The sequence below is a fragment of the Limanda limanda genome, chromosome 16 (assembly GCF_963576545.1).
Source record: "Limanda limanda chromosome 16, fLimLim1.1, whole genome shotgun sequence".
NCBI classification, from domain to species: domain Eukaryota; kingdom Metazoa; phylum Chordata; class Actinopteri; order Pleuronectiformes; family Pleuronectidae; genus Limanda; species Limanda limanda.
This window is the reverse complement of record NC_083651.1, coordinates 4,419,485-4,436,449: the sequence shown is the minus strand read 5'-3', so window position 1 is coordinate 4,436,449 and position 16,965 is coordinate 4,419,485. Positions and strand designations below refer to the sequence as shown.

Genomic DNA, 16,965 nt, shown 5'->3' with positions numbered 1-16,965 from the left:
TTTCCTTTTTTTGTATTCATTTCAAGTTGCCATTAAGTGTAATTTGTTGCGAACTTCACGCACTTGTAGCCATTAAGGCTTTTTTTTTATGACCTTAAAGGGACTCTTACCTTTGTTGCATTTTTACACTTTTTTTGGATAAGGTTTAATTGGTATTAATAAGGTAATGACACTCTAAAATGCAAGACAGACCCACCAGGAGTAAAAACAAACAATTATTTCACTCTCATAATATTTAGTGAAAACTTCAACCAATAAAATTCTTCGGACCGAAGGACCTTATTGGCCGACAGACCTGTCTGTTTGCTGCATGGACATGCAGGTTTTCCGTCTGCTTCTTGTGGCGCATTCGGGCCCGCGTCATCAAGGCATGTGAATGTAAATGTATATAACTTACCCGTGCTTCTGAATCCGAATCCATTGCTTTGGTAAACAAAAACTCACGTGCGTGCGCGGAGGCAGTAGATTGTAAGTCTGCTTGTAAATAAAGTTTCTTCAAAAAAACACAGCGGATGGGAACGAGGGGGTGGGGCATTGGAGGAAGGCGGGATGATTTGAATGTGCTGTAATTCTCAAATGCAACAAAGGTAAGAGTCCCTTTAAGTTGGAGGTTGGCAACTGCTGAACAACCCCCGGGGGTGTAAGCCCTGGTTTAGATGAGGCCATGTGTGGCACTGGGGATGAACAGACTATACACACACACACAGCATGCTCCTGCCACAGCACAGACACACTTCATATTAAGCACTAGACTTCCTGTGTTACTTGGGCACATGACAGTGGAGCTATGGTTGAAATATTGACGTGGTGCTATAGTGTCATCAGTCCGGCTTCACTTGAGCAGGAGCTTGCAAAGTGGAGCCCTTCATGTCTGTTCTGTAGGATTGAGGTTTTTAGACGATGTGAGTGGAAACAATATTTGTGCGTAGAAGCTTTGTTAAAGTGTAAAGAAGTTTCTTCTCATGCGTGACGTTCGTGTCGGAGGTGTCCTCAGCTGCAGAGAAATAGCTTCCTGTGTTACTTGCTCTTTGTGTGTATGTGTGTGTGTGTGTGTGTGTGTGTGTGTGTGATGGTTGTGGTTTTGGTCCCAGATGAAGAGGACGGGTTGTCGGCTCCTGTCAGCGGCGCTCAGGGAGGCCCACGGCCGCACAACTTTGAAGAGTGATAACAATCGAGCAGAAGGGAAAACCCTCATGTAAAACCAAAGTACACAGGCTAGACTTTGAACCAGATGGGGGGGGGGGCTTTGCGTTGAGTGGTTGTTGTGTAATAGCTGTACGTGGGCTGATAGACAGCTGAGACCTGAACACAACATAAACACATTTTCAAGACAATGACAATCCTCCACAGGCTCAGATCTGAAAATCGACCTGAATTATTTTTTTGTTTGTTTGTCTTCCTGTCGTTTCTTTGTTCTTGTAGATTCATGAAATGGAAAAAATAAATGTGCTTAACCTCAGTGAGTGAGTTGGGAGGAGATCTGCCTCTTGAGTCTCCCCATCGACCCTGTGTGTTATTTTAGAATCACTCCGAACACACCCTGAGATAAATTAAGAGTGGATTGGATCATATGTACACAAGTGTGAAGTCCATGGACTTTTTTATAGAAGGACTGTGAGATATGATGTTTCATACTTTGGTCGGGTTGTTTATTGCGTTGTGTCTGCAACATAGAACGTGGTAATTCTGACCAGCAGCAGGAACCTGGTCAGCCATAATGGAACCAAGACAAATCGAGACTGGAATAAAGATTGGAAAAAAACAACACCAAACTAATCACGATATTTATTATTAAAAAAAAGGATATATTTGGATGTGGATCTTCCCTTTCTGTGCGAGTTTGACTCAGTTAAGATACATATATTTTTATTTAAGATACATTTTTATTTATTTATCCCACACATGCACAGACACACTCATGCAATTGAGGGAAATTTGTCTTCTGCTTTTAACCCATCTGGTGCAGGACACACAGAGCAGTGGGCAGCCATGTACGGTTAGTGTTTAACGGCAGAGTTATTGTTTCATGATAACGACAATCTAAAATATAAAGTACTTTTTCTAATAACTAACACTTTTTTTTTTGTCGGGCGCGTTCATGCTGCACACGATGCGAACTCTAACCTTTCACAGGTTTCAAGAAAAGAGCCGACCCAAATCTGGAGATCAGTGAAACAAGCTGACTGGGCCAGAAAATACTCATTTCAGTTTGATCCCTGTCAAGTCCGGCTCTCTACAACCCCCCCCCACCCCCCCGCTTCTGAAATTCCCACCAAAGTGTCAGACGGCGGGCGGGCGGGCGGGCGGGCGGGGGGGTGCTTTCCTTGGATTTTGAGGGATTTTTGATAAAGGTATGTGGTGAACTTGAGAGTTACCTGCCGCCCCTTATTACATTCCAGGGGATGTTGTAGCTGCGAGGAAACAGTGCGTCCTCTGTGCCGTGTCTCTGGGTGGAGGGGAGGGGGTGGGGGGGCGATGGTTTCAGTCCTATACCTGCTGGCACTGACCTGCTCGGGGTGGGCCGCAGAACAAGACCCTCTCTGTGCTGCCCGGTGTGTGTGCTTGACCCAGGAGAAGGGCTGTGGCTCCTCAGCAGAGTTAACCTCTGTCATCTCAGCTTTTAATGCCGCTGCACTCAGGAATTTAACCTCCGACGGACACTTGAGCACATTATTCCAGAGTAGGAAGCTTCTTATAAACTCCTCACGTGACAGAGTGGCCACCATGTTTCAGAAGGTTCATCTTAAAGTGGTAAATGTCTCCCATATATTGTTCCCAGCAGCAGATATCCTTCTGCTTGAGCAAAACCTTTCAATGCCTTCCTGATACTCAGCATTAGTCCCTGCGCAACTTCTATTTATTTTATTTTCACATTCTTTGTCTCCAGACACATATATAGAAATCCTCCTTTGTAACTTTGTGTTTCCATTTAATTGCATGGTACAAGACTTTTGTTATTTTATCTGATCTCTTCCGATGTGGGCTCTCAAAATGTGGGTTATACTGATGGTGAGTTTATCTCTGTACAGCTGCAGAAATAGGTTTGCGGTCTTTAATTAAAATGATGGCAGAACAAGTGATGTAAAGGGAAAAAAATTGCATAAAGTAGCACTGGTACACACTTGAACTAAGTCGAAGCTGAGCAGAGAATATGAAAAGAAAATTCAGTGTTGTGTACCAGTAAGTCTTTTTGTAAGTGAAGTCATCATCTCCCTTTTCTCTCTTTTTGAGTAAATGAAATAGTTCTGACCATTTCATTTACAAACTTAAAGCAATAATCCTAACTGTTAAAATTAAAAGAGAGATTTGTATAAAAGCAAAGTGACATGTTCTTTGCATCACTTCCTTACGTACAAATATTCAAAATCCTCCCCAGGAATGTACCATGTGTGTATTAAGTGTCTGAGTTTGAGAAGAGATTTCCTCCTCTTGTGCCAGCAATGATTTTGGAGTTGTGTAATAATTTGAACCTTTTAATCTACGTTGGGAGGGGCCGCCCTTTCCTTTCAAAGCCTGGTGGACAAAGCATGTGTGAGTCTGATGAGCGGATATTTCCTTTCCAAACAGCTTTTCAAGACATAACGGAGGCAGTGATGCGTAGCGACGGCCACAAAGCAGATAGCGGAGGAGAAAAGGCGTTCATTCAACTTCTTTAAGTGTCTTTAATTCACTTGGCAATGCCCAGAGGATAGCGTGTCAGTCCGAATGATAGATTAAGGCACAGGCAACTGTATTTTCTCTCCCGAGTCACGGTTGTGTGGCCCTTTTCTTGGAATGTAAATCAGAGGCCTAACTTCCACCTCAGGCCTCAGACCTTGTGGCCTCAGCGCAACATAATACACTCCGTTTAGCCCTGTACCATCACGCCTTTCTGGCTTTGTGTAGCAGTGAATGTGGCCTTTATGCTGCCGGTTTTGTTGATATTTCTCCGCAAGTGTGTGTGCATATGTGGGAGGATTTTCTTGTCCTCTCCCTAATACTTGGCAGGGCGATGTTGCATTCGCTCTTGGCAACGTCCAAACTCCCACAAAGTCTCACTCTGGGGGTCTTTGTAGCCTTTCACAACACTTCCGAGTGATGGACAGGGAGCTCGGCTCTCCCAGGTCGCATCCCCTTCGCCTCAAAATCTGCCTTTTGTTGATATTTGTGCCTCTTCTCTTTCCCCCGGGCTCTTTTCCACCAAGGTCGGATGCCACAGGGCTCCAAGGGTAATTGCTGTGACAGTGGATCAGAAGTTAGGCTGGGCTACCCAGGTCGCCCAATCATGTTTTCATCATCGGGAGAATGTTTTTCTTTGGGGACTTAATAAATCCCCCCCTTTGACATGCTGCATTTGCTCTGAATACACAGAGGAAGAAAGATTTTTTTTCCTCTCTCTCTGGTTTGCACCAGTGCTTGTAACAAGCTGAGGCAGATCATTGTTGCTAGTTCACCCTGACTGGTTTCCAGAAGGATAGGTTTGCACTCTTAGACATTCCACTGTGGAGGAATTTCATAGGTATTTGCACAGGAATGTGGTTTCTCATTGGATTGAGTGGGAAAACGTAATGGACATTATGAAATGTGACCAGTAAGTGTCTAATAAACAGTGTAATCCCTGTGTTGTTAGACCATAAGAGAATCTCTAGGTCCTGTAAGGTGAAACTTTGGGCAGTGACAAACAATGGAGAGAATATGAAAGTATATTTTTTATTAATGTTGTTATATTAACATGCAGTAACTTGTCTTTTTACGTGTATGGTGACTGTGTGTGTGTGTCTCCAGGGTCCTAAACAATGCACAGGGGGAACACCAGTTGTGGAACTCAGCACATGTTACACATGCTGTTATTATTGGTAGTAACAGAAACTCGATATCCCTCCGTTAAAACAAAACAACGGCACACGTTCCACGTTCCCGACCTGATCCCTGTTAATGAGAGCGAGCGGGTTCCACTCCAGGCACCAAGCAGAGTAATCTTTAATTAAGTCACACTTTGACCTGATGCTGCACATGTGCTGCACGCGCCTGGAATCACACACACGCACCCCCGGCGTTCCGTTCGCTCATACCACTGAGACAGGCTCGGTTCACACCTTAGCTAAAAATACACCTATCCTTTTTTATCTCACATGTAGGGTTGGACTTAACATTATATATATATATATTTATAACATGAGATGATAGGAATTTGTCTTTACAGATTTAGTTCTTTCTGTTTTTACTTTTTATCTGCTTACATATGTCTATTGCAGGAGTCAATATGAGGTTTACAGGATTTTATGTTGTTATCTGAATCTGTGTGTATTCAATATCTCTGCTCGTAAACATTTTATTTCCTCCACTCCCAATTCATACCATGTGGTTTTGAGGTAAAAGATTTACTAGCCAATAACAGTCATGGACCAGTTGTGATTCAGTGGCCATGAGTGGCAGCCGTAGCTGTTTTGTCCTTTTTTCTAGGGTTATTGCATTTGTGGATATTTGCGAGAAGGGCCTGGGTCTTAGTGCAATGTATTCGTCATATAACGTGATGTGACAGAATCTTTATTTCAGTCTAGTTTAAAATAAGAATGTCGCTGAAAGGCTTGAAAGGTTTATACAAATATGAAGTTTCTTTTCATCTGATAATGGTTTATCACCCAAAGGTATTAAAACACATAAAGAATCAATCGTCATCCCTTCGATTTTTATAAAGAATTTATTTTTTGTATGATGTATATATTGTCATCAAAGCCGAGCTGCAATCAGGCTTGTGTAACACCAGCATCAGAGAATAGAGCATGAATTCCTTTGGTGTTAATACAGATATGGTTTCTTTGGTTCCACCTGGACTTTCCCAGACAGCAAGAACAACATATTGGATTACCTCAATTGAGGGGTTTTACCCTTTAAGCCCACTTCATTTTAAATTACAGTAGTCCCAGAAGTTCTGAGAACATAATCTGCTCCTTCTCTGCCTCCTGCGTGCCTATCTGCCTCGGCACGACTCTGAACATAGCCCGAATACCTCCACTTGATTGTGTTGCATTGTACTGTGTTGTCTGCTTATGATTGTGTGCCGCCTCAGACTGGAGGCCACTGTTTGGCCGGGGGCTCGCTGGTGGATTGGGATTGTAAATCTAAGCTAATTAAATGGAAAATAAAAAGTTACTATTATGATTTGTCCTTGAGTGGTTTTCATTCATTAAACTGTCCAGCTCCTTATCTAAATATAAGGATATTTGAAATGGAAAATACTATTTACTCTCTGGAGCAACGATACGTGACATGTGGTTTCACGGGGAAGAAAACCTGCAGAAAATGTTTGCCTTGTGTATTTGATCTCTCCTGATAGGTCGGGTGTTGTAGTCAGAGATAACGTTAATGGATTTAAAGTGCTCTTACGAGATGAAGCTGAGCAAGCTGCTCGAGCGGCTGCGTTATCAGTTTCCCCACAGAGCAAAACTGTTACTTATCCCTCTTCTCGATATCATTCCTCTCCGGGCACTTTCACTTCTGTGTCGCATTCCTGTGATTTGCTTTGTCCGTTTTACTCCAATTGTCTTAAATTGACCACGAAGCTTCGGGTGAGGCTGAGATCTTAAAACCTGCCATCTGCATTCTGAAGTTTGCACTGTGACATTAGTATTCACAGGATACCATGCTTCCATGTTAGTCTTTCAGGGTAAATAGTGTGAGTTGCCAAACCGAGGAGGCCCGAGGCTTCTTTACCAGAAAGAGTTTCAGCTGTGAAAAGTTTAGAATGTAAATTGTCTGGCATGATTTTGTATGAAATTCCCACTTCCTACCTTGTTGTCAAACTATGGGACATCTGCTGAAAGTTGAAAAAAAGACATCATGTATTCAACTGGTTGCAATCTGTGACCTCACCACTAGATGCCACTATATCCCACACATTTAGCGATTTCAATTGTAAATAGTGTAGTAGGGTTGTTTCAGGTTGTTTTGCACTGTGTCAGACACCTCATCCGTTAATGTTACAGTCAACCTTATCTGATATGGCCGTAAACGACATTAATGACTCAAAGGCGTTTTTGAAAAATAAGTTTGTACCAAAGATGGGTCAAACATTTTGTAAAATCATGTGACACTCTTTGCTGGTCCTCTGAAGCGTCTCTGCCATTTTGACTCGAGACAAGTAGACATGAAAGAAAAAGGAAGACGCCACTAAACAGGGGAACACATTCCTTTTTTGAAATGGTGGTTTGTAGACAAAACAACAGCAAAGACTTCAAAGTCAAGGTTAGGACCACTTACTATGATTATGTTGATACTGTGTCTATCAACCAGCAGATGGGGACATTGCGATTATTTGTTATCTTCCCTAAACTGTTATTTACTCAGAAAATTGCACAAACATATATATCTATTAATTAATGCTTCATAAATTATAATGTTATGTCTACTGTACTATACCTTCTGGTAATAACATCTTTAGGTTAGCTAGCATCACCATGTACGGAATACCATTTTCACCAGGATATTTTTCCAATGTTTATAAAGGAGGTTTCCTCAGCGGCTGTTTCAGGAGTCGTTTAATCAACTCCACTGTCGGTCAAAGAGTCAATAACAATAACAGACACGAGTCACGTTAATCACTTGTGCGTCCATCACAGATAGTTCTGTGGTTTGGTTATTTTGGGGCAAAACTTGAACTTGAACACATCTGGGCTCTGTGAAATAAATGTCTGGACAAACACCCACAACAGGTGAATGCCTGTGTGAGACGTGTTCTCACGCCACTGGAAATGTTCCATCATGTTTGGGTGAGAGGTTCAGTGCCACTGCAGGCAGAGAGGATAGAGGCATCATCAACATGCTGTGAGTTGTCCAGACAATGACCTCCTCTATTCACACATTGACTCTATGAGACATTACACAGACTGACTGGGCAGCAAGCAGGGTTAAGTCTATATAATGTCCAGTTCAACTGATGTGAACATTTGTGTTAACACGTAGGGTTCCGGGTAATACCGAGAGGATTTCAGGTTTGGAGTGCAGGTTCTAAATCCACTTTGATTTGTTAAGTTTAGACAGGCGGCTATAAGTATGACCCAATTGACAAAAACAGGGATAGATCCACCCTGTAGCCAAATAACCAAAACTGTTTTACTTTATTAGGAAGAACACATAATTAGTAAGAAGCTGATTGATCCTTTTACTTTGTGGCTGCTCTCAGACATGCACTGGAGGAAGTTTATGTGTGAACGAAAATATACGAGAGCCTCCGGACTTTCTGTTGAGTTTTCTCAGCCTGGACCTCCAAGTATAAAGTCGATGTGAGAATACAGGAGAAGATATCTTGCTGGATTCACTGGATATTTATTTAAAGGAGACATATTATGCCCATTTTACCGCAGTTGATATGGTTCATTGGGGTCTTAATAAAATGTCTGAAACATATTTTGGTCAAAATACCACAAGAATCATTTAAAACAGCACTCTTTTTACTCTGTCCAAAGCAGCCCTCCTCAGATTGACCTGTTTTGAGTGGAGCCGAGCCGTGTAGCGAGACTATGACGTATTTTCGGGTCGTAATCCCATTCGATGCCATCTGGCGTATCGTTTCTGAACCACAACAAATCACGGGAGTTGTTTTTTTTCAGAGTTTTTGGGACGGTAGACATGCTAGATACCAAAATGAAAGTGTAGAAGCACTACAAAAGCGGAATTTTCATAATATGTCTCCTTTAAATAAAATAAATATCTCCCATTGAAAAAGAGGAGTCCCACACGTAGAAGACAGACAAAGACAGTTTGTGGTGATGAGAGCCGACGGCAGTTTCAAGTGACAGCCAGGATTGAGATGTGACGCAAGTAAAGTAAAGTATCATCCCCGGGGGGGAGTCGAAACGCGACGGTGAATGAGTGCTTCACTCGTGTAACAAATCTCTTTTAGGAGTAGATGTTACTGGGTTGTAAAAGTTAAAAAGAGAAGCCTCTCTTCTCCCAAAGCCCTGAATGATTCCAATGTAAACACTATTAAAACGCTCCCATGCCGAGGTGACGGCTGTGTAATGTGCCGTCGCTCTCCTGCAACAAGGTCCGATTCTGAGAAGTTAATTCAATTAAAGCAGACAAAAGGCCACTGGCACCAGTAAAGCTCGGGTGAAATGTGAAGCCGGGCGATGGTCACACACACACACACACACACACACACACACACACACACACACACACACACACACACACACACACACACACACACAGACACACACACACACACACAGAGTCTTGCGGCCAGTCGAGCGTGATTCACATTTGCATAATGCCCGACTGCTGGGCTGGCTCACCATCGCCATGGGTTACAGTTGGTGCCGTGAAGAAATGCAGCTCCGTGCTCAGTGTGTGTATCACAAACACACACACTGAACACACAAACAATAGTGTATTTCTATACTTGTGAAGACCTCGACAACTTTTGTCTGAATCTAAACTCTAATTCTGGTTTAAGCTAAAAATCTAATTTCAGTCTCAACCATGAACACAGATTCAAATCCAAACACACAAAGACGTCAAGTTACCTTCACTCACACCATTTCTTTAAATATGATAAACATGACCAGTCCAATAAATGACAGACACGAATTTGTCTGTCGCGTGTTAGAAGTGTCGTCACAGAATCATACTGAACTCCCTCTTACAGTTGTTGTATTTGAGAGCATTGTCGTGTTTACAGTCTAACTCTTAATTGCATGTCCACAGTTCACCTCTAATTGAAATGCGTTGGTCTTCTTCTTATCATTCGACGCGTGTGGTGGAAAGTCACCAGCAGGGGGCAGTGTGTGCTGTGACTTGTTGGCGCAGGAAGCTTTGCAGGAGTTTATCTGCAGTAAGGAAACTATTTGCTTTTACGTGGGGGGGGGGCTTCATCAGAAATGACAAGTGTGAGCTCATGCAACATGCGCTTCCAATTTAAACTCCATGCTCATCCCCGGCACACATGGCTGGGAGGACACACACACACACACACACACACACACACACACACACACACACACACACACACACACACACACACACACACACACACACACACACACACACACACACACAAACTAACCCTAACCCTAACACACAGACACTCCTCTGAGCAGCAGCGTTCACGGAGGCCTCACTCATGGCTTAGCACTTTGAGGGAGTGATAACAATCAGCCAGAAAGTAACCCCCCCCCCCCCCCCTGTTAAAACCCAAGCACACAACGCACACTTTGATCCGGCTGAGGAGCTTTAGGAAGAATGAACGCTGTAAGGTCCGGGCTCAGAGGTTCACGCTGCTCACAGATACAGACACAGTTCAGATTCCTCTGTGTTCGTACACACGTGTGGACAGAAGCACATTCACATTCTTGCTTTTAACAGCCAACAAGTGGGATTCCTTCAGCTGTTGGCCGCCATTACACCAGCTGTCAGGTTTAAGTCAGACATTGTAATTCGTATGATTGTGATGAAGTTTTTATAATTATATGTTGTGCGTCTATTTACCTGATCGGCGTCAAAACTGCTGCCGAGTTTGACGTCGTCTTACAAATGAGCTTTAAAGGGACTCTCACCTTTGTTGCATTTTTACACTTTTTTTGGATAAGGTTAAATTGGTATTAATAAGGTAATGACACTCTAAAATGCAAGACAGACCCACCAGGAGTAAAAACAAACAATTATTTCACTCTCATAATATTTAGTGAAAACTTCAACCAATAAAATTCTTCGGACTGAAGGACCTTATTGGCCGACAGACCTGTCTGTTTGCTGCATGGACATGCAGGTTTTCCGTCTGCTTCTTGTGGCGCATTCGGGCCCGAGTCATCAAGGCGCGTCCTTATATATATATATATATATGTGTGAATGTAAATGTATATAACTTACCGGTGCTTCTGAATCCGAATCCATTGCTTTGGTAAACAAAAACTCACGTGCGTGCGCGGAGGCAGTAGGTTGTAAGTCTGCTTGTAAATAAAGTTTCTTCAAAAAAATAAAAACACCGGGATGGTTGTAAGTCTGCTTGTGTAAATAAAGTTTCTTAAATAAAACACCGCGGATGGGAACGAGGGGGTGGGGCATTGGAGGAAGGCGGGATGGTTTGAATGTGCTGTAATTCTCAAATGCAACAAAGGTGAGAGTCCCTTTAAGTCACATTAGTGATGGTTCAGGAAATAAAGAAAAGATTATCAACATCAGTTGGTGGCAGTAATTGTATATTCATGTAAACACAGAGATTAAAGAACAGTAAGGAGCTGAACCCGGAGTTAAGTCTTATGTAATCTACTGGCTCTGTGTGAATTCAGATGTTTTAGTCATGACAAGACTTGACTCATGTCTTTTAATGAGGGTAATAGTGAACATGTGTGGTAGGACATAAATATGCTTCTTGGATAGATGTCTTTTGTGTGTGTGTGTGTGTGTGTGTGTGTGTGTGTGTGTGTGTGTGTGTGTGTGTGTGTCTGCTGCAGCACTGTGACCTCCTCCTCCTTCACAACCGTGTTTCATCTCCAGCAAAGTAAACAACCATTGGTTCTTCTAAACCTTGTTGAGCGGAGGGAGAACAAACTTGTGTAATGTTAATGTCACACGATACTGCTGCCCTCCTGCATGCTCTGCTGTCTGAGTCACCTCTGCCTTCACGCTCGGCTGGCAGCGAGTCTGCTCGGGCTGAGGTGGTTTCCATTAAGGGTCTGACACAAAAACAATGGTGGTGCCTGTTCGGTTACACGGTTTAGGGGAGTCATTTGCACAGGGGCGACCTTTTCACCTCAGCTGCCATCGCCTCAGTGAGTTGATTCATTCGCCTGCAACTCAAAGTGGTGAAAGTCAAAAATGCAGAGCTGATGCCGGGCCTGTTGATTTCAATCTGCGTTTGTTTTACATACGTCTAAAATTAACGATATCTTATTTTAACAGTGAATACAAATTGCAACCCTCCACTTTCCTCCTTTAGCCTCTTTTAGCTCATTGTTTTGACCAAAGTGACAGAAGCCCCGGATTCCTATCCCGAAACCACACCCCCAAGTGGTCAAAATCAAATAACGGTGCTATAAATGACATTTTATGCGAAGTTAGAGGCCAGACGTTTTGTTTTAAGTCATTGCTTCACAGCTTGGGAGGGGAACACTAGCCTGAGCTTCCCTAAGTTATCAAACGCGTATCACTCCAACTTCTCCACGTCCTCTAACTGCCTCTGTTGGGTGAGGAGTCTGATGTCAAATGGTAGTGATGATGCTACTCACATCTGGATTTAGTCTAAACCTCTTAGTGAAACAAATCATCTCTTTCATCATTCAGTTTGTACCTACAGGTAAAAGATTTATGATTTATATAAGAGCTTGAGTCCATATCTTAACAGAAAGTCTGAATTTAACTGTCAAAAAGAGTCAATCAAAAAATAGGCCGATATCTAAACATGGGGAAAAATCATAAGGAATGAATCTCAGAGAGCAAACAACAAGGTCTTGGTATTCTCACTTTCCACGATATGACCTCCTGACAGTGGCTTTCCATAGTGTGTGTGTGTGTGTGTGTGTGTGTGTGTTTCCTCTCTACTTGCTAACAATGCAGCTCAGGAAGTACGTCAGGATAAGGGCCAGACCGCTGGGCTCTCTTCGGTCAGTGCATCCAGCTTTGAGGAACAAAAAACATATTCCCGTTAATCCCAGAAAAGCCGAGCAAGTGTTCAGGAAAGCTCTGGACCTGTGAAAGGTTTTTTTTTTTCCTGGCCCAGGTGTCTTCAAAGAAAACCCTGCGATGTCCCTCTGGTTGGTGAGTGCTGTTTCAACTTGTCATTTCTAACTGTGGGTGGTCAGAGATCCGCTCCCTCCGTCAGGTCAGTCACACAAAACTATCAAATCCAAAAAGACTTGTGATATAAGTCAAGCAAAGGCTAACACAACCATTTTCCAAACTATACTATGGATTTGTAGATTATTATTTTTCTTTTAGCAGAAGTTGTTTTCCATTCAGTTTCAAATCCATACTTCTAAATCTAAAAAAAAAGGTTCAGCTTTCAAATGTTTAAGTGATTCAAAGTGTAACGATCTGTTTAATGCTGATATCTATACACGATTTAAGCTGCAGATTAATCCATATGAACCCAAATAGGTTAATGAGAAATTAAATGAAGATCATGTACCTCTTGCTGGGATTTGCAGTCTCGTTATTGTCTGCTGAGCCACCAGCTCCAAAGTGCTGTGGTCATGAGTTGGTTCATGAGCTATTTTTGGGGGAAATCAAACTTTGAAGGCAAACAGCGAGAACAGAAAGAGGTAATACACCGATTGATAAGATGAGAGGGGTCACATGATAACTGGGTGATCTTTGTAAATTGTACTTATCCAATGTTTGTCATTTTTTATTCATCATTTCCTATGGACAGAGTTGTGTCTTCTTACTGTAGATGTGACGCACTTTATTTATTTGACCGTCTGCATTTTTTGTATCTCAGGCAGAAAGTCAGACTCTGCCTTGTTCGTGTGTCCTTCTCTGTTCCGTCCCGTCCTCTGAGGCGGAGGTCTCACTGTCGGAGGTGTCCGTGCAGATCCTTACTTTACAGCTGTGCAGTAACCTTTGCTCTGATGACTGGAGGTGGAGTCACGTCTGCCATCGCCTCTTATGCAACCCTGACCCTCGGCTGGTCGATGGAACAGAGAGACGTCTAGTAATTAAGTCCGATATTAACTTTTGACTCCATTTGTTAACGTTATCTCAGGAGAGGCCTATGGACATAAAGAAACAAATATACATTCAAGTTTGTAAATAATTGATCGAGAGTCTGGATAAACATGTAAAGGTGGAGGCTGCTGCTGTTTTTATGGAGTGAGGAAAGATGGAGCCGGGACTGCACTGCACCTTCATACCTTTTCATCACCTTGGCAAACATCCTGTTCATTTCTGCTCTGCTGCGCTTTTATGAGGCAGCTGATGATTGCTGAGAAGACTTTGGTGTTTGAGGCCCGTTGATAATTGCTGCTCCCAAAGGTGGAATGGTCACTGGGGCTACTTCGGGTATGGTGCCTGCTTCTGTGGACGATAATTAAAGGTTAAAAAGCTCACTTCTGCCCTTTTGGAATTTGTAATTTACTCCTCACAAACGATGAAGTTGGCCGCAATCGACCCCATCCATCAGCAAAAGATATTTCACGATCATAAAGATTGTGAATAGCAAAACTTCACGGAGGAAACACTGTCACCCGTGTTGAGGTTGTGTTTTTATGGTCTTACCAGAAGATAGTTGCATTCCACCACAGTCTGAATCCTCTTTATAATTTATCAGCCGACACATTGTTGTAGCTTGAGGTCTCAGTATCACTTGCTTGCAGTCACAGAGACAAAGAGGCTTAAAGAGGCTTTGGAATTATATCTTAGCCTTCCTTACACATGATATATATCTTAAGTGAGGACTCCATTTTGTCAGCAATGCCGGACTTATATTTCCCGTGAATGTCAATTTGCCAAAAACCCGTCTCCATCTGCTGACTTAAGATAGAGCGATGTGTCTTTGTTACGTTCTCAGATGAAATGAGCTTTCACTTAACCCCCCCGTGGCTCTGTGCCATGTGCTTATACATTGGCCAGAAGTGGAAGCCTTGGATCAATAGTGGGAGGGGCCGGGGATAACTGCTGCATTAATCACAGCCACTTTGTTGGGGGCAGTAACATGAAATGTCATATTTAAACAAATGGGTCTCCAGTGGGAATTCTATTATTAGCCATTAGTTAACTTGGTAATAAACGTGTTGTGATAACCAACAGATCCTGGAAATAGTCTCCGTGTCACTTCATGTTGGGGCAGTAACCGTCTCCTGCAGCTGATAAACAGGGCGTCAACCGGCTTTATGATGTCATTGGAGCTCAGTTAAACCTTGTCCCACTAAGTCTGCTCTTAAAAAGTCAGAGGAGACTGTGGCACTGGCAATTAAATCCTAACTCAGATCAGTTCTGCCATTTTTATGCCTCCATGCTGGCAACAGCCGATCTCTGGGGCTTCATGCCTCAGGTCTGTCCATCGGTCTGTTCAGAGCCTGTAAAGATGACATCTCAGGATTGTATTGAGGGAATTTCTTTCATTAAACATGATTGTACTCTTGCACATATGATAAAAGATCGTTCTGATATCACAAAACATGTTTTTTGAGATAACTCAGTGCCAATTAAACACGTTTTCGAGCCGTAACTCAGGAATTAGGAGGCAGAGGCATATTTTGGGCAAGGAGTTTATTCTTGTTTTCTTAACGATGCTTTTAAAAAGGGACTTCACGCGTTGGTGCATGATATAAAAAGAAACTGTTGACTGTACACAAACAGCTGTGACCAAAACATCTCTGTCACCCCCCACCCACCCCCTGTTGAAACCCTGACCGCTCACTTCCCCTTTTATTCCCCCAGGAACAGAGACCCTTACCTCTCTAACCCCTCGCTCAGTTTCCTAGAACAGACAACACACTTGATGTTTCCAGATTTGAAACCAGGCCATTGTTTGCACTGCAGAGAGGAAGTGCGCATGATATTGTCCCCACGCCTTCTATGGAAAGTCTCTGTCCCTTTGCCAGTAATCTGTAACTGGACTGGTCTAATAACGAGACCCTACCTTCGACTGAGTATTTAGCTTCAACGTGACCCCCCCAGGGTAGAGCCATTATTTTTGCAAGTGGGGCAGGTTATGGAAAAACAGGAAGCAGCCAAATCTCACCAAGTTTTCACCAAAAAGTCAGAGGCTTCCTCTTCTCTCCTCCCGGGAAGAAAACAAAGAAGTGGAGTTTCCTGTGTGGCTTTATATCAGATCTGGAACAATGCTGCTCTTTATTGTTCTTTAGGGATATTCTGGGTAATGTGACATTCGCAGGAACGTGGAACCACATTTGAATTTGTCTCATGATGACAAATAGATTTCATCAGCAGCACTGACCAGGATCTTCCTGATACCTACGCCAAGGAGGATATGTTTCACACCTGTCCCTTTGTTTATTCAAGCAAAAGTCACTGGACGGATTCTTTAACATTTCCAAGGGAGTAACTTATCGATCCCGGTGAAAACAAAAAGGCAAATTTCACAATCAGAACAATGGTTCATTGCCAAGAGGGTTTACACATACACATAATTAGCCGTGGTGTGTTTTGTGTGAGCATAAATATAAAAAAAATGGAAACAAAATTAAATTAAAGCGTCAATCTAGTTTAAAATGTCTCTTTTTGCTTTTCAAAACATTCGTTCTTGTGTTTTTTTTCAATGTTTATACCTTTCGAACAATTCATTTCTTGAACGTTCCACTATATTAACCGCGGGAAACCACACAAGCAGTTCATGGTGTTAAGTCACGAATGTGGTCTTCGTTCTCAATGCTGTAACTAATTACTCTCAATGCATTCAGCCAAAGACCTTTTAAGATTAGTCTGAAACTGTTAATCTGCACAAGGACATCATCTTTTGTGCCATTGATGTATTTCACCCTCCTTGTCTCCATTTTGGATATGTTATTATTTTGGATATCTTTACCTCTTGTTACTCTTGTCATATAATCGTCAGCTGGAATGTTATCTGTGAATCACTGGGAGAATAATGTGACTTCGCTTATCTCATATTCATCGTCCTTTCTCTGCGACAAAAGCCATCCCCCCTCTTTTCTACATTAAATTGCGGACCCCCCTCCTTTTTTCATCACTGTAAGTGCCTCCTTCTTTACCAGACGGCTCGGCCTGACCAACCCCGCCTCCGCCCACTTCTGTCTTCCCGACCTCTCATCTGTCTCCTTCTCAGACTGAAAGGAAGAACCTGCAGCATCCAGAGAACGAGGGGACGGGAGGGATGCAGGGATGCTGCAGGGTTGCTAGGCAAGAGAGGGACAGATGCGTTTAGAAATGACCTCAACTGCACTTTAAGGAAACATCTAGTCCCTGAGAGTGAAGGAACGTGCACCAGTTCTTGGATCTGATCAGCAACCGTCCCAGGATTCAGTGCGTGGTTGACTGCTAGTGTCTCGTCCCTCTGGACACGGG

The 16,965-nt window shown here is 42.9% G+C and overlaps 1 protein-coding gene across 1 annotated transcript in view; it reads left to right on the top strand.

Annotated features, from left to right (window-relative positions):
• Positions 1–12,676: 12,676 nt before the first annotated feature.
• tns1b (tensin 1b) overlaps positions 12,677–16,965 on the top strand; it is a 139,252-nt gene continuing 134,963 nt past the window's right edge. Inside the window, exon 1 of the mRNA XM_061088667.1 lies at positions 12,677–12,735. Coding sequence (XP_060944650.1) covers positions 12,721–12,735 — 15 coding nt within the window. The 5' untranslated portion in view covers positions 12,677–12,720. The remainder of the gene's footprint in view (positions 12,736–16,965) is intronic.